Here is an 18,809-nt window from a genome sequence, read left to right as displayed (position 1 = left end):
ACAAGCAAAGCATGTAATTTTTGTTCACGTAGCCCTTAGCAGTCACAGTATGTGTAATATGTTCCCTGCTATCAACCTCCACCATTACAGTCACTCTTAACTCCTCCATCAGTCAGCCAGTCATTCACTATGCAGTTCTTGTTCTGTTGCTGAATTAGTAGCTTACAGAGTCCGTTTTCCGGACTGTCTTCCAAGCTGCTTTCGGTTTCAACTGACAGAGCGGAAATGGGTTCTGCTGGAGCAATTCTATGGTTGTAGGGAGGCGCCTTGATTGATTTTCAGACATGAGTACATAACAATGACTAATAAAGGGGAGAGAACAGACCAGTAAAATGACTGAAACAAGACTGGTGCAGTGGAGTCCAGACCTCTTTAGGTTGAAGCTGTGTTATGGTGTGGTCACAGGGTCTGTTTCTGCAGAAGTCCTTTTATCATTAAAAATGCTTGACCCGTATGCACATTACAATGACACTTACCTTCCAAATGCAGTCTGTCTAGTCACTGATATTACATGTATCTGTCTTTGCAGGCCCAACCAATGTGGAAGACCCTGTCCAGCTGCTCATGAAGGATGCAGGTGAGTCAAAGGCTTCATCACACCCTGCTGGTTTAGTAGCTGCTGAGGTACTTGGCACAATCTGTCTTCCAGATGCATTAAATGACTGATCTGGACTCATAGAGTACAGTTCACATCAAGAGAAGGATGGATTTAGACATAGATGCATACAGGATGCACAGCAGCCTTTTTAAGCTAAGATAAATAATGATCGCATAAAATAATGATTGTACCTATAGGTTCCCGTTTTGTTTTTATAATCTGATCAATTCTTACTATATTGCTCTGTCAGGTCCTTGGACATCTTGTTTTTGTTTTTTTGTTTTTTTTTTTTACACCCTTTTTCCTCTCTCCACCTTCTTTTACTATTTATCAGTCTTTGGCAGGTCAAGGCTGCCACTCTGGTGGTTTTCTGGCACACAACTAAATCACAGACAGTTGGGATTGTCTTCGAACAGGGCCTGTGTTGAAGCTGGATGCCTATTGAGATCTCAGCAGTCTGTTGACAGTGTTGATAAAACAGCAGACATCACTGGATGATGAAGCCGTGCTGTGGTAGCAGCGGTGGCTGATAATTGTTGCTGTGAGAGCTAGTTGAAGAGCCGAATGGGCGCTTGATAACAGTGCTAATACGATTATAGATCAAGACCTTAATTATACTGCTGTCAAAAAAGGGGGTACAGTCTTTTTCTGAGCTTGCTTCAGTGAGCTGAAGACTGGAACAGGTACTTTAATCCATCCTATGTGCTGTAAAGACATTTGTCAAGGATAATATCTAACAACCATATTTTCTACAAAACCACCTGCTTAGACAAATGTTAGAAACTGGCATTCGACCAAGTATGAACCATCCTTGTGACAGTTTTTAAATTTTTGTTGCCACAGACATCCATGAGTTAATATATTTTTTGCAGTGCCTGTGTTAGTCCCACATTTGTCATTTTAATGATACACTGGCAGCATAATTAACTTCTTCTTTTTGATACATTGTACATTAGAATGGGCTAAGTATCTTCGAGTGCACCATTAGCCCTACGAGATGCCTTTTTGTGACTACTGAAAACACAATAGAAAATTTATGAACATTTCATTTTGTGGAGCCAAATTAATACAGCAGTGCGGTAGACCAGGAAACGACTACTTCAAAGGGAAGCTAAACTGTGTCAGTAACAACAAACATCTATAAACAACACAAAATGTGATAATCAAAGTACTAATGAAGAATTGAGAATAATGAGGACTCACACATTACAGAGCTTTTAGCTGCCTTTTCACAGCAAAAGAACTTTACTCCTACTTTACATTTCTCCTCCTGAGAGTTTCAAATTTCCTGTCAGTTTTATTAACCTATAAATCGTAACTCCTCACAGTTTTGTTTTTGTGATAAAGACCAAGGCAAACTTCTACAGCACCTTTGGACTATCCATCTTTTCTGCCTATCCCTCCATTCGTCAATCTTTTCGTTATGATAAATGAGAGAAAATATGTCTGAGGGGCGTAAAGCTGCTCCAGAAGTTATTAGATAATTCTGATAGACACCTACAGTGTTTTTCATGTCTCCCTGCTTTCTCTACTTCTTGTTCACTCTTTCCACCTCACACACTGACACACACACACACACACACACACACACACACACACACACTCATAAATATACTATAGATCTCAACATACTAGTGGCAAGTGGCAGCCTTGTACAGGATGAATATCATTTCATATTTTGAAACTGAAAATTAAAAAAGATTTAAAAGGTTGAGACTCAGTTTCAGAGATTTTTGCAAGATTGAAACCAAGTTTTGAAGCCGTGTATAAAAAAAAATTTAATCTCTGCAAACATTATTTTGTGAGTTTTCCGTCTCTACAACTTCAGCACTCTTTCTACAGCATCTCTCCGGCACGTTTTCAGATTTTATCACTGTCCTCGCCATTTGTTGTCTTGTAATTGGTGATCTGAAAATTGTTGCGCATTTGTTGGCAAACAAAGTTTCGAAATGTTGAAACTTGAGCTTGCAAGTCATGTGATTTCTAGCAGCACTGTCTCAAAGCTCTGGTCTGAAACTCTGAGACTCCGAAACAGATGGTTATTAATAATAAACCTAATCTTAACTTAACCCAGTCCAATCACATCTATTGTTTACTGGGGTAGCAGACTGCTCAGCCAATGGCCGATGCATGGGATACGTGAACAGAATGAGAACTCTCTGTGCTTCTGGCAGGCAAGGATGTCTTAAAAACATCTTCAGAAGGTAACTATCTTAAAGTTATTCTACCTTTAAATACCATGCCCATGCCTGCCAGGGCTAAGATAGAGCCTCTGTCATTCTTTTTGTCTCGCCATTTCAAAATTCATTGCTTTTAAAGATAAAATATAAATAGTGACCGTAAAAAATCTTTCTCACATGTATGGCTTTTGTACGTTTATCTGTCCATATAATGTTCTCAAAATGTCTAATCTAATTTTTTTCATGCCATTTTCACCCATTTTCTGCCTGAAGAGCACCTTTTAGTAGCATCTAGTAGTCATAGAGCAGATTCACTTTAGCTTAATGGCACAATTGTTAAGCTACAATTACCGGAATTACTTTAAGCGTCTTGTGTCGTTCCTACTTTCCAAATTATTTAAAGTTTCTTCCCACATTCCAAAGTCACATATAGAGTCAGGTTATGCTGTTAAAATATAAATTTCTCTTTGGAGATTAATAGAGTATCTATCTATCTATCTTTAAATGTTCTCAAAAATTTATCCTCGACTTTCTCTTACCCCACAATTGTCACTCTTCATGCATCACTCTTCAATTCATCCTCATTCAAACAATGTAATTACCTAAGGAAAAGAATGGAAACATTTCAAGCTACGATCCGAAAAGCAAAAGGAGTGTCACCCAACTGCCTAATTCACTCCAATGTTAATGGAGACCAGACATTACAAGACCAAAACAGAAAAAATAATTTGTTTTTAGCTCTGTTTCCCAAGTTTTTGACACCTCAAACACATATTTTACAGTGACGTGTTCAACAGAATCCACTCTCTGTCATAATGTAGAAGTATCTGCAATGGAAATTATACTCCTTGAGTACTAGGATGGAGTTTGAGTGGCGCCTCTCAGCCTAATCTCTATTAAATGAACTGTCTGATTCCTGGAGTCACACAGCAGTTACCATCACCATAGTAGCCATTATTAGAAAGTGGAGAAACACATCTGATTGAAATGATTGGAGTGCTTCTCTGATCTCTGTGCCGTCTCTATTGCTTTGTAAACATTTTAACATTTTTAACTTTAAAATGCACAAACGCACAACTCTGAATACTGTCACCGAGAGTGATTTTCTGACTTGTTGTGATTGTTTTGTCTGCAGTGTACAATGCAGTGGGCCTGGCAGCGTATGAACTGTTTGACAACGTGGACTTTGACCAGTGGTTCAAGAATCAGCTTCTTGGAGAGCTGCAAGTCAGCCATCACAGGTATTGTGCTGGAAGTGTTGCATTTCTTTTGAAACTATCAGCATGTTTATTTCATTTCTTTTTGTTGTAAAATTTCGTATTTTACATTATCACGAAGTACACAAACTACAGAATCCCAGAAAGAAGAGTAGGTTGGACTGCATCAGATTGTCTTCATAACACCTCACAGTGTTTATATTGTAAAGAATTAGTGTGTGAACAACATTTCTGAACACCTAAAATGTTTTCTGGTCCAATTTGGCCACAGCCTCAAAAATATTTTGCCTCACCAATGTTATTCCTGCTAGAAACAGAACTAGTGAAACTGTGAATGCTTGTTTAACTGACCGTGAGCTCACTATCAGACGTTAGTGTTGTCTGATGGATTTCATAGTTAACACTCCTTTCAGTGTATCTCAGGCTAATTTACTGTTGACCTCTGTCCAGCTATTGATTACAGTGGGCAGCTTAGTCGATGCATGCCAAAAGGCTTATAAAGTAGTCAGCTAACAACACCAACCCTCTACAAGCAACAGTCAAGCGTGTCACAGCATCAGCGCAGTAACAGACTAGTTTTAACGAAAAAAAACAGTAATACAAACTATACAAACCTTGAATTTTACGAACGGTCAGATGCTTCAACAAAAAACAGTGAGTTGATAGATGACTGCTTCTGAAAAGTGATAGGAAAGAGGGCGAGTGGCCAGAGGCGAGGTAGTGAGAGTGATATGAAGAACAAAGAAGTGCCCTGCACACTCACACCCCGAAACAATCAAAACAAAAAGCCCACAGCACTCAAAAGGTCGGCTCGTCAGGTTGGTGCTGACGTCAGCGTGCAGGCAAGCTGATGCCTTCTCCCACACACTGCAGGTGTGAATAACCCCTCCACTTTGTGCCTGGGTCCGTTATTTCTTTGTTTTTCTTGTTAAAAAAAAAGTTCTGTTCACCTCCACACTAGGTGACTCCTATTTTCTTTTTGATATTCAAAGTTTTGCTTTTTTTTTGTATTTGAACAAACCGAGTTCATCAAGACGCAGTAATTAGGGATGTCAGTCAGGCCTCATCTTGTGATAGGGGTGCATGAATAGAGCTTCCTGAGAAATGAAAATGAGCAAACTGCACAGGATGAAGCATTAAAAGATAAGTCCAGCCTTGTCCTTTAACTGCCAAACTGCCTGTCTTTTTTTAAACAACAGAGGTTCTTAGATGATGACTTATTTCTTTGTGCTAAGAGGATTTGTTTTATTTTTTTTTTTAGCAAAGCCAAGGTTAGTTATATAAATGACAGTAGGTAAACTTTTCAACTCCCATCGATTTCTTTGTTCTGGGGTGCTGAATCAGGCTGTGTTTCTGTCAGTTTTGAGATGTTCCCACAGTCTTTTGAAAAGGCTTCTGCATTGAGAATGTAGATTCAGCACGCATATTAAAGCATGGACATTTTGGATGATATTTCTTTATTCTGTAGCAATCAGATGTTTGTGTTTTTCTCTCTCTCTTTCTGGTGTGTGTATGTGTCAGCATACATATATTCTGGCTTGGTTGAATGCAGGTGTGCCTAAGTGTGCTTGTCTTCACATTTGTCAGGATGTCATTATGTTGTACATATTGTCGCAATTCTATATATCATTCTCAAATCCCAGTGGAGTGCATTAGTCACACGAATATGCTGGCTCGATTTTGTGAAGATTTCTTGCATGCTTTATCACTGTTCAGAATGGGGACATAATCGTACAAAGAAGAAAGTGTTTAAGATGATAGGGCTCTTAGTGTTACTGATAGCGATTTTTCTAGAAATACATAAAATGCCCCATCACCCAGTAACTAAATACGTGTGTATTGGATCTAAAACCATTAATTTTTATGGCAGCATCTTTTTCAGCACAGTCAGAGCTCTCTAACACCCCATTTCCCCTCCATATGCTGTGGCCTATACGCTTTGAAGTTATGTGTATGCGCTGCATTTGATATGCTTGGGAACTGAACTACACATAACAGTATATTCACTCAGCAACCAGAAAGTTCAAAATCCCTGTTCCATACTGTGCTGGCCCACGTTTGAAAGTGCTCAGCAGTGGCAGTGACTCAACAAGGGGCCTGTAGTACCTTGATATCAAAGCTGACCTTGCAGACATCGGTCCTTTACGCAACTGCTTCGTATAGGTGGATGTTCCTTTTTTACTGATGCTGCTGCCAGGTTTATTCCAAATTCAGGTGCACTCATATCAGGGAACTATGGGGACCGAGCCATTAACTGTTATGTTGTAGACTCCGGATTACTTGCAATGGCCTGTGCTAGCTGACTTACCTCTATTTTGCTGAAGCATTTGTGCTCTGGGAAATTCAGGGAAATGTCACAAATGCTCAGTCTTCAAATAATCCTTCCAGGCACACAGCGATAACACTTCTTCAACAATACTTTTTCTGTCTGTTCGATACAGCTTAACACGATGTCAGTGTGTTCTATATAATCTATTAGTAGTTTTATTATTAAAAGAAACAGAAAAGGTCTTTTATGGAAATATCGTCTCAGCGGCTGCAGGGGCATGTCGGTGTCTGTGTTTAAATGACAGCAGCTGGCAGGCTGCCAGTGCTGCTGTCACACCGTAGGGAATTAGAGACAAAGTAAAGCGTACTGTTGGTGTTATCAAAAAGTAAGGATCATATAGCATCTGACCGGCCCAAAGTGAAATTTGCAGGTATGATTACATGCTGTTTAAAGTTGAATTAAGCATCTAGCCTACAAACTGTCGTTGTGACACTTGTGTTGTGTAGCTACTGTCTGGTTCAGTGTGACCATCTGCTCTGCCTGTGATAGAACACTTGAGTAACTATTTTATTCAAGATCTGAGTGGCTGTATTGAAATATGGTCTCCATCTTTGTCGAACAGGAGTTCTCAAACCTTTTTGGAGGGCCAAAACTGAGAACAGTAGGATCCCAAGTTCCCTTAATTGACTGACTTTCTGCGCAAGAGTCACTCTGTGCGCCATACTCATATCGTGAAAGAAAATTTAGGGATCCTGGATATTTAGAGAGCACTTTTGCGATGGCGTGGATTATATTTTTCTAGTCACTGAGTGTACAAACACAAACAATTAGTAAAACACATCAAAAGTCTTTATCGATGATTAGTTAGTTTTGGCTTCCTTACATAGTTCACCCTCCGGCTGCAAGGTGCCCCCTTGCTAATACTTCTAATCTGTGTGTGTATTTATTCTGTGTGTGTTTGCAGAACTGTGGTGTTTTGGATTTCTTCCAACTGCTCGAGTGTGCTGGAATGCAGCCCTTGTTGGAAGAGTTGAATTGAATTCAGCCCATTGGTTGCTTGTCCAAAGTCTGTTTATGTGAACAATTTTTGTGTTCTGCCATGGGAAATGTAGACATTTTGCCATTCTGTTGCATTATTGCTGTCGTCCACTGCCCACAGGTTAGCACATACTGTGTGTGTTCACATGTTGTAGTAGCATTTTTTTTGTCTCTGTAAAAAAATGCAGAAAAACTATATTAATGGGAAATTAGCTCTCAAGTTCACTTCAAAGTATTTATGGAGAATACAGAGAACCAGACAAAGAAGAGATGGCTGCATTATTTCCCCAACTTGGCAATATCTCAGAAGATGCAGAAGGACAATACCTATACTGGCATCTGTCAGAAGCCACCTTCAAAGCAGATTTTCTGGTCAACACACTTGCCTGTTGTACACTAGCAGCTTGCTTATTTGGATCTTGATCCACATCACAAAGAGCAATAAAATGCTAAACATTAACAATATACTGAGCAGGAGAGGTACAATTTAAAGAAAAAGCCAAAAGTAAAACCAGCTTCTGTTTAGGCAGCTGTGTCATTAGAGTGGCTAAATTGATTTATGTCCTCGACAGTCTCTGGGGTTTGGACTAGAGGTCTGCATCCACCTGCTCCCACACCTGCAGGATTATCTGCTGTCTGTCAGTTACCATACTGTTTCCCCAGGGTAGGGTGTCATTTAGATTTTATTGATCCTGATTCTGCTCATCAATCCTTGTTCTGAATTAATTCCTGGGACATTTTATGCTATTCTTCAGTGTTACAAGAGCTCACTTCAACAAGCAGGCAGTGTTACTACCGGTGGCAAATTTACTGTGTTGTAATGAAGTCAGAGTTGTAAAGATGTGGCATGTTGTGGCATGCAAATAAATGGCTATACAGCGTGCGCTGCAAATGTGCATCACATCACAGCAGCCTTGGGGAGAAGAAGAGACGATGAAAGGGCACCATCGTTGTCTTGTTGAACTCTGTAGGCCATCGTGCCCCACACAGATCTCCGTGTAAGAAGACCTGAAATGGGCTAATTTATGTCCAGATCGAGAGCCAGGTGCACTGCGTGACATAAACTGTCTGTGGACTTTCTATGTTGATAGGCTGGTGGATGTCCTTCTGTCCTCAAGGGACCGCACAAATTTAATTTCAAATGTGTCTGATAGTTTTGTGAGTCTCGATGTACAAATCAACCAACTTTAAAAGGTGAAAAGGACATTCAATATAATGCTAGCTGTGGTGAAGTGGAGAATTTAAAGGATTTTTAAACTCTGAGCTCAGCCATGTTAACCCCTTCCTGGTAGCTAGATGTTCCTTAGCAATGCAAACAGAAATTCTTATGCGTAGAAACTATTCTTCTTGATGTTTAAGCAATATTCGAATTACTTACATGAGTAACTGAACCGATTAAACTTAATTTGAGGACAAATCACATTTTGTCTGCAATTGGCTGTGGAATAAGAGGGATAATATAGCACCAAATTGCTCTCTGGTTCATATAAAGTATTTCTTATCCTCTGTGTCATCCATTGCAGTCGTGAAACATCAAACTTGCCGGGTATTATACCTTACAATGTATGTACAGGCTGTGTATGTGTTTACTTATTTGCTTGCAGGTTTGGTATCTTTCTCCTATTGGGCTTTGACAGTGTCATTGTGCCTCTTGTAGGTTACACTGATTTATGTTTGAGCCCTGCATAAGTCTGTCATATCACTCAATATGAAGAAGCAGCAGTCTAAATATTAATAACCATATCTGTCAGCAAAATAGTTGTAAGTGACTTACACCTGTGGCTGAGCCTCGGGCTTGCAGTAAGCCCCCTTAAAAAAAAAGAAAAAGTTTGTTTTCAATTTGTTGCATGATGACTACACAAACACAATCATACTTACGCACTTATCGACATGCACACTTAGGCTTTGATGTGCTGTCAGTCTTCTCTGCCTCATCCAAATGCGCACACACAAACACATGATTCCTACTTGGACACAACCACACACGCACCCTCTATAAATTGACATCAAGCCAGAGGGAGCTTTTTGTGTCACCTAGACAGTAAGATACAGATACAGAGTGTGTTCCATCATTCTCCTGTCAGACTCTGCTAGCAAAGAAACCCTTTGGCATTTTGACATTGCTTGTTGCAGCTTGACCTTTTGTGTGAAGTTTTGTCAGAAAACTGACCAATAGATGGGGTTTAATGATTCTGTGCTTTGGGGATCTTGCACTTACTTTTCCCTTATTGCTAGTATGTGCCACCGTGGATGGGTTTTTGTTGGCTTTGTAGTCCGAACACATTTGGAGCGTTTGGCATGTTCACTGATAAGATGTAAGGGTTATGAGCAAAAAGACGCACCACATGGGCTTTTCATTGCTGCATTTTGTGCAAGCTGGCAAGCTGAATGAATCACAGCTAGGTGCATGAACCCCAATCATGTTGATTCATTGATGTCTGCATTTTTTGGTTTCCCTCTTGCAGTTATACTTCTTTCAGTGTAACTCTCTTTGCTACTGTTTCTGTTGTATTTGCTCCCGTTGTGATTCATAAGGCCTTTCACCTGTTGCTGACTCCATTAAGTGAATAGGCTTTGAGTTTTATTGAGTATTCTGACATTTTTTCACAGTGGCTAAATAGCTACACTGGAGATTTGTGGAAACAACATGAATCTGCCTAACTGGTCATTAAACCCTCAGACTAGGTCTGCAGCACCTTTTGCAAAAAACACATTCTAAACAAACATTTTTGGTGTTTTTAAACATAAATAAATTGTAAAAAATGAAGCCCCTAATAGGGCTTAATCCATCCCAAAACAGAGATAAAACTGATGGAAGTTACATTTGTAAACTGAATTTAGCATCACAAACACAGTATTGTCTTAACAAATGATCCATGTTACCTTGCATGCTTAACATAAAAGGACATGTGTGCTCTTACTTACAGCCATAATTTCCCAGTGGAAACAGAGTAATAGCTGCTGACTTCACATTGCTAAGTCAGTCTGCTGTGCGTGCGTGCGTGCGTGCGTGCGTGCGTGCGTGCGTGCGTGCGTGCGTGCGTGCGTGCGTGCGACTTGTCTGCACTTTCCTTTGCAGACAAGTCCAGCATTTTGCAAGGACAGTCTTCAATGTCATATGTGAAGGATGTTAAGTCTAACATTTGTGCTGTGTGCAGTTTCCAGGGGCTATATTCATTTTGGCTGAACATCTTATTTGATTCATTATTTTCTTATTGCACTAGGATGATGAGCAGGAGCAGGTAATGTAGCTGTTTACTTAAAAAAGTATTTTATTTATCACTTGCAGTACATCAAGGGTGCTGCTGAAATAAAACTACAGAAAGACTGACTGATGTGGGATGTGCATTTAAAAAAAATCTGATATGCAGTCTCTAGAAGTGTATGAGTCAACCTTTTCCCATGATCTAGTGTTAAAAAAGCAAACAGAAATGCTGACCAATTGTAATATTTAATCACAATACTCGTAGAATTGCAATACTAAAAAAATTGCAATATACGTTGAATCAGCACCCAAGTATTGTGATAGTATCAAAGTGGGAGATAAGCATATCATACCAGCTGTAATGTCCAATATTGGTTCAGTGCATCTCCAGCTCAGACTGTGTGAGAAACTTTTCATATCCTGAGTTTGAGAAATATTTCCCTTTGATTATCTTAAGGAGGCTAGGTTTCCCCATTTACATGCCATTTTAAATATCAAGTTACTATTGAAATGTGGCAATTACCTCATTATTTCAGTGCACTTGCCCAGACTAAATATGAAATGAAATGTGCAAAAGAAGCATCACACAAAGACCACAGGATTTGCACCATTTCCAGCTACCTATTCTAACCACACATTGCTAAAAAATGGAAGGAATGCAACACTGTGTCCCCTTGTGTAATGATCACTGGGATTCTGCCTTTCATTTAGTTTATATTTTGTCCATATCCATAGTTTCCCCATGTGTTTGCCAGAAGGATGAGCAGGTTCGCTGACAGCTGTGTGGAAGAGGCGGGTTTAGTGTGGATGATTCACCTTTGACTGACTGACAAATACCCCTGTCAACCTGCCTGTCCATCTGCCTTTCCATCCTTTTTTTCCCACTTTGCCAGCATGCTAGTAATAAACACTACCAGCTGTAGCCTCCAAGGCTGAAGCAGATATTCTCTATTTGTCAGTCACAGACGTGCAACACGCACCACTCTTTTATATTGCATGCAGAGTTGGAAACACTGATCTTTGAGCCACTTTAACAGATACCATGAGCGAATAATAATCAGCCTATGGGTTATGATGTCAGAAATAATGCTAACGATTGCCAGGATTTATTCTGTGTGTGCTCAAGTCTAAACTTGCATAAAATCTTAAACATATTAGCCAGAGGTTGTCTACTGGATAGAAAGAACTTATAATATATTTTTTAATAGGTTGTTTTAAAGAATATTCTAAGACTACACCAACAAGTGTCTTGTAGATTTATCCTTCATGAGCGTTAGTGTGGCAACCGATAATCATCTGTAAATCGATTATTTATTCTTGATGTTACCGACTTGTTATCCGAGTGCCAGTATTTTGGTGCCAAGCTGGTGTTTGGAACCTGACTACAGCGAGAGATCTGGGAATGTGCCCATGGCCATTGTCCACTGGCACTGCCGTACCTGCTCTATCATGTTGGAATCATCCCATATGTTGCTGCCTCCATCAAAGCTTGTAGAAAATCACATTGGTCTGGCTCCCTTTGTTGGCTGTTAAGAGTAATTGGAAGCTAGTTTGTTCTTCTTGCATGCTTCACTGCCTCTGAGCAGTTTAGCAGAGGTGTGTGTAAGTGCAGTCTTGTGCTTTTAAGATGATTAGAAATCAGGTCCAAATGGCATTTAGATTAATGTTGTTAGCGATGTTAATCTGCAGGCTCAGTTTTAGTTTTCAAAATTCCTTTGGCAAATATTTATTTGAAATGCACTGGGAAATCAGTTCAACCAATTATCAAAACTAAACACAGAAACAAGCTTTTGTGCTTATTTATACAAGCGAACTCTGTTTCTCTTTTCTTGCATGCCTGTATGCACACACAGACACATGCAAACAGTGTTGTTTGCCATCTCCAAGTCCTGAGTCATGCTGTTGTGTAGTATCTTCTGGCTAGTGGCCCAGACTGTGGTCTCTCGTTCCCTGTGGATATTTGACAAGAAGCCAACAAGAGTGTCATCCCCCCGTCCCTTATCCTCTTGTCTCTCTATTCCTCCATCCCTCCATCCGCTCACTCCTGTCAAGGCGGTCCTCAGACACAGTTTCTGCCTCAGATACAAACAAGGGCAGATGCCGAGGGACACTTCTTACCCACCCGATCCAACTGTCGAAACACGGCCAGTTTCCAACATGCCTTGCCTCACATTTGGGACACGCAGCGCAGGGTGTTTTAATTCATATCACACACCGCTCAGCCCCAGTGGGTTTGTGATCATTCTAGTTTATGAACTGTGCCTTTCCCTGATTTAGTTTTTCTGTCACTGGTCCATGTCTGTGTCCGTGTCCCTCAGGCTTTGCTGGCATGCATTCATTTAACCAACTACACACACAACACACTCATTCTTAACACTTTTTTCACCTAGTTCACCAGTTTGTCTCTTGGGTTGTGTTTGAGACTGTTGTTATGTGTAAAACCTAAAAACCGTAAAACTCAACGGTGGGTAAAACCATGGTCTCCTATATCCTGTGTCAAGGTGCCATGATCTTTTACCCATGTCTCTCTGGAGACTTTAATCTGGTGGTACAACTGCACACTGAAATGTGAACAACCAGAGTGTGGGTTAAATTAGACATAGTCTTGGAGTTGGATATACGCAATAGAAGGACAGAAATTTGCCCCCCAGAGCACAAATTATACTGCATACAGTCTCCACCATACATAAGACACTGATAAAAGCAATTTCAAGCTAAGCCATAAGCAATGACAGCACCGATTTCATCACTTCAGCAGCTGGACCAGCTGTTTTTAATGGATGCAAGTACTGTAGCTACATTGTGGAGATAAGATTGTTAATTTCTCTGTTATGATTTGGATGAAGTCTGTTAAAGTATTCTCTGCAACCTGAACTAATGCTTCTTCTTTCCTCTCCAGGTACAAGCTGATTCGCCGACGAGTCATCTGGCTAATAGGACAGTGGATATCTGTCAAGTTCAAGTCTGACCTTCGACCTTTACTCTACGAAGTCATCCTGAGCCTCATGCAGGATCCTGACTTGGTGGTAAGGCATACGGACACAAAGTCAGCGCTGCTTATTATGACTAAAGTGCCACCTTCGCCAGAAAACATTAGTAATGACTGAAATGGGCCATTAGTGAAAGTGCACAGTCAGCATCACAAACACAGTTCTCTGTGCACTGAACCACAGCTATTATGCTGCCAACGTTCTACACACAAAGCCAAACATAGTTAGTCAGAGATTGCAGGAAGGTTTTGTCATCTGATTTTTCAACATACTAGTAAGCCCTGTGTGATCCTGTCTGTGGAAAAGTGGCTATTGTGCCATAGTCATCCTCAATTCAAATTACCTTTCGCCATCCTTGGGTTTCTTGCCTCATGAGCCATGCACTTGATTGATTTGTTTTCTTTCAGGGGAATTTATATGAAGGAATGCGAAAAATCCAATACATTATTCACAATGCAATTTAACATAATCTCATGAGTGAGTAACTCACTTCAATCTCTCTGCGTCTAATTGCCTCTCTTAATTTATAACCCATCCTTGTGTGACGGAACTTGTAGATGTGTGTTTACTTGCCAGTTGCAAAACACATAATTAGGATAAGAATATACTTAAGTCAGTAATAATGTTAATGTCATGGATGGAAGAATACAGCAAACTCATCCATTTTAACATGATTTAAAATAGTATATAGCAGCCTAGTTCTGTTTTCACTGCCATCTACACTGTATTGGAACCTGATGCTAGCTGTTGCTATGGATACCAATTAACCTGGGCAGGTCACATCTGTCACATTTCATTATTTGGGCTGTATAATAAAATGATTAGCAGGCAGCTGCAAATTTGCACATGTAGCATTATATGCATTTAGCCAGTTATGTCTTCGTGCATTGCATATTCAGTAGCTCACTGTGAATGTGATTTAAATGTAGGCATTTATATTCACCATTAGATTTTCAATTTCACCTTCATTTTATGCCCTCGTGAAGCCACATGGATGTGAAGATTGATAAAAAAAAGAAAAGAATCTTTATTCTTTGGGTTTCATAACCATATCCACCATAATCAACCGACGTGATCATATTTAATATGTGGAATTAGATTCAAGGCACGGTTTTTATAATCTAGTGCCATACATTGGAATTTAAGTTTTATGAGGGGAGTAATGGCTCTTACAATTTCAGTGGTTTCTCTTCACACAAGCTTGTCTGACATCACTGAGCAGCGTACCAATCATAGGTTCCTGATCAATATTGTCTGGGGCAATTAGAGCCTCTTGGGCAGAATTAATTATTGATCATAAACTTTTAATGGCCTAATGGAGAAAACTGCCCTCTATCAATCAGTCCAATTGGTTGCCAATGTCTTTATTGCTATTCTGTGGTCCTCGTTGTTCAGATGGATTAGAAGCTGACAGTTTATCTCTGATACATTGGTTTCTGTACTTTATCGACAAGAGTGACTCATTGATTTTTTTCCCCCTATGATCATACGTCAGCTCAGCTACTTGGGCGTCCTTAAATGTCTCATGAGACCTATTTTTTGTTTTTTGTAACACGTTATTTAAGATACTAAACACATGTCTTCGGGAGATTTTTTCAGAGGTTGGTGCCTGAATAACGAAGGCACAGTCACCTTGCATCATTCATTTATTTTAGGGGTGTTGTGCAACTGCCTTAAGCAACCAATCGGCTTGTAGGGAGTTATGAGCTTTGTAATATAAATGATAGACAAGCCCATGCCTTAAATGTGATTAGTGAAATCTTCGGATTAACCCTTAAGTGGTGAAAATAATTGTTATATGCCCTTGCTTCCTGAGCCTGAGCAGCGTTTTGTGTAACTGAAGTCTAAGTGTATGATTTGCTCCGCAGATGTATTGCAGGTGCAATCCAGATGTTATGTAATAACACAGAAGCATGGTTTCATCATTTCAGTTTTGTAGAAATGGTTTGATTTCAGATGTAGTTTGATTAACAACTGATGTACAGATGGATTTACATGCTTATTTATTTTCAGTTTGTTAATCAACGCGCCTGTGATATCTTAAATAAGTAACGATTTTTGTGGAAATTTTACACCCTGTGGTAGCTTTGCATGTGAGACAAAGAAAGGCATGCACACACGTCAACAGCTCATTGGCATTTATCACTGACATTCATGGGTTGAATCCTCATTTCCTCCAATACTTTCTCCTCTACAGCTGCATTCTTCTCTGATGTTTACTCACTGACTCTGAGTGAAGGCTAAAAATAATCTTGATGGCATGTTTAACTCTTTCTGTCTTCAGGCCATTTGCATTCTCAGTGGGATGTAATAATGTTTTCTTGAATTTGCTGTTAAGCCAGCTTTGACGACATCAAGCTGTGATGTTTTAGTCAGCAGTTTGTCCCATTTCTGTTCACTTTTCCTCGACTGCTTGAAGGCTGTGGGGCATTTTAAATATGGATTTCTACCTCATGATTATAATCCCTCTCAATCGTGTTTTTGGTTACTGTACGGTAAATGCATCGTGACAGACATGGGTTTGAACCACAAATTATTACTGGAATTAAAGATCAGAACCAGACAGCAAGGAGAGGTCCTAGCAAACAGGAGATTGGGGTGAATTGTAATGGGTCTTTCTTAAGATCAGAATTTGTCTCAGATACCCATATTACATCAGGCTTTTCCCCCATACCAAATATTAATATTTGTTGTCAGTGTCAAGCTTTAATCAGTGTAAAATGATTAACTTTGTGGCTAAATTATCTGTGACAGTCATGTAAATCCAGAACACTAATCATTAATCATTTCTTTCCCTTCCAAAAAGCTTATTATAAGATAGCTCTCCATTTCCAGTGATTTGAATGATAAGGCAGCTGTAGCTACAATTTGTGCAAATTATTCTTGTTTATCTGCTCTAATTCTAATTTCCATAAAATACTCGTTTGTTGCCTTTGTGGTTGGTGTCTATGAGGCCGTAGTGAAGCTTTGACCCACTCCTGGGCTGTTTTAGCTGATGCTATCTATATAAAATGTATCTAAGGTGCAGCTAATAACTGCCATTTGTTTTTACCAACCCTGGTTGAATTATTTTGCTGAGGAAGACTGCATGCATTTTATATTGAATGTAGTCTGGCTGGACATAAATTTGTTGTCCAATTTTGTTTGGATCTGATGTTGCTTTTTACTGAGTTGTTACTAAATTTAAGCTTTTTTGGCTTTTTTAGATTGGGAGATGGCTCAGTGAAATTTTCCCTGATTAAACCTTTAATCTCTTTTAAATTTAGTTTGAACCTGCTGTTTTTAGCATTCCTCAAAGACAGTTTGAGACTGAATAATGATGTGAAGCAAAAGTTTTGTCTGAATCATTGTCAGGCATTGTGTGTGTGTTTGTGCGTGCGTGCGTGCGTGCGTGTGTTGTGAGACCCATCTGAGTATTTCATCGAGCATTCAATTATCCTCTGCGCTTTGCTGTGGAATTGAAAAGCAGTTTCTCTCATTAGTGTTTGAATTGCCAACAAGGCCAGTGCTGATGGCAAATGATGGGCCTCGTTCATCAACATACTCTTTTTGTTGCAGGTTAATGTATGCAGCATTACTGAAACATTATTCTGTATTTTATTATCTTGCAGATACGGGGGGGGGACAGTTGTACATCTCTAAATCCAGCTATGTCTCAAATTCAACTTCAAGCAGTTTCACATGTTGAATGTATATTTTGCAGTGGTCTTCCTTATCTTCATGTTTGAACAGAGGATGAGCCTTTGAAATTCTTGTGAGTGGAGGACAATCAAAGCAGTTGTCAGCTTAAATATATTTGACAGATTCACAAAAACAGTGAAATAGGCTTCCATGTCTTTCTGAATGAATTTGCAATTTTCTGCCCTGCTGTTGAAGATAAAACTTTTTCTCTGCCTTGTAGCCTGTTAAATGTTCAACATAGAAGAGTTACACAGCAGCATCACCTCAACACCATCCCATACAGATGATGCAAATAATTTCATCCATGTAAATGTGTAAAATGTGATTATTCAGAATCTAATAATTGAGTCAGTACAAGGGAAATCAGTGCTGTTGTTGGAAGTGTTAAGTATTGATGACATGCACTCCTTTGACAACACCATGGATATTGCAGTATTTGTGCTTGTTTTAGAATCATGGCAGCCTTAGAGTCTGTTTGCCTTTCAGTGTTTCATAAGCACATGCTATTGTCACAGAAAGAATAGATGTATTCAAGCAGTTTGAAGCTGAAATTAGTAACTGTGCTGCTATCATCCTGTGCAGCAGTGACAAGTCTGTGCTAAAGCTGCGGTTTTTGTTTTTGTGGGAGGTTTTTCTGAGAGCCTGCTGCTTATTTAAATCAGTCACTTCAAAATTGGGAAAAACGCACCAGCCAGTGAACTGTGATACTACCGAGCTTATGCTTTGGTTTGATCTGCAAAAATATAAGCATGGTGCAAAGTAAGTAACTTCCAGAAAGCTGACTTACCTTTGAAGTGAATTGATTGGCATCAAAAGTAGGAAAGTATGAAAAGCAGAGAGTCCAAAAAGAGAAACTCCAACCACTTCAGTGGAGACGTTTGTGTGTTTTCACAAATGTGGATATATTAATGATTTATGAACTGAAAAATAAAATATTTAGCAAACACATTTTCTTCCTGCAAATGTAGGCTGTCCTACAAAATAATATAAGTATAATCTAGGGTTTACAATAGTTTGCAGATGTGAAAATATGTTCATAGAGAAAACAAGGATTGAGACGGCATGATTTATTTTTCCAGCACATATTATTTATAGCAGAATGAGTTATGCAATGCGAAGAATATAACAAAAGATACTGTTTATCTAAAGTGAGTTATCCAAATAAGTTGTAACTAAGAACCACAAAGAAAGCTCCCAGACTTTTTTCTTGAGTCTTTAACTTTAAGGCTTAAGAAATAGTACAGCTGTGCAAAAGCTTGCAAAGACATTTTAATAGATTGGATATAATTGATGATTGTCTGCAACCACACATGCACACACACGCACACACACAGAAAGAGAGACACATCATTGACGTGTTTCACTATTGGTGACATTACATAGACTTACATTGATTTCCTGGGGACTTACCATCACTCTAGCCACCAACTACCACCTTGTCCGCAATTGGACAAGACATCCCCAATTAACTGGTTTTAGTTCTGAAATGTGTTTCAGTCAAACACACACACACACACACACACACACACACACACACAAACTCACCCTCACTTATGCGAGCATAGGGACTCATGCCTTTTGTACTTTAGATCGTTGTTGAGGGCAAAGGCTGGCTGTAATGCAGTGTCTAA

At 39.5% G+C, this 18,809-nt stretch overlaps 1 protein-coding gene across 1 annotated transcript in view; it reads left to right on the top strand.

Annotated features, from left to right (window-relative positions):
- The window catches only part of ipo11 (importin 11), a 120,583-nt gene that overhangs the window by 40,278 nt on the left and 61,496 nt on the right, over nucleotides 1–18,809 (top strand). The window contains exons 14-16 of the mRNA XM_041936765.1: nucleotides 530–577; nucleotides 3,914–4,019; nucleotides 13,407–13,533. Of these exons, the coding sequence (XP_041792699.1) occupies nucleotides 530–577; nucleotides 3,914–4,019; nucleotides 13,407–13,533 (281 nt within the window). The remainder of the gene's footprint in view (nucleotides 1–529; nucleotides 578–3,913; nucleotides 4,020–13,406; nucleotides 13,534–18,809) is intronic.

This window comes from Chelmon rostratus, chromosome 5, assembly GCF_017976325.1.
Source record: "Chelmon rostratus isolate fCheRos1 chromosome 5, fCheRos1.pri, whole genome shotgun sequence".
Classification (NCBI taxonomy): domain Eukaryota; kingdom Metazoa; phylum Chordata; class Actinopteri; order Chaetodontiformes; family Chaetodontidae; genus Chelmon; species Chelmon rostratus.
Note: the sequence above shows the minus strand (reverse complement) of the source record. Positions and strands in the feature narration are given on the sequence as shown.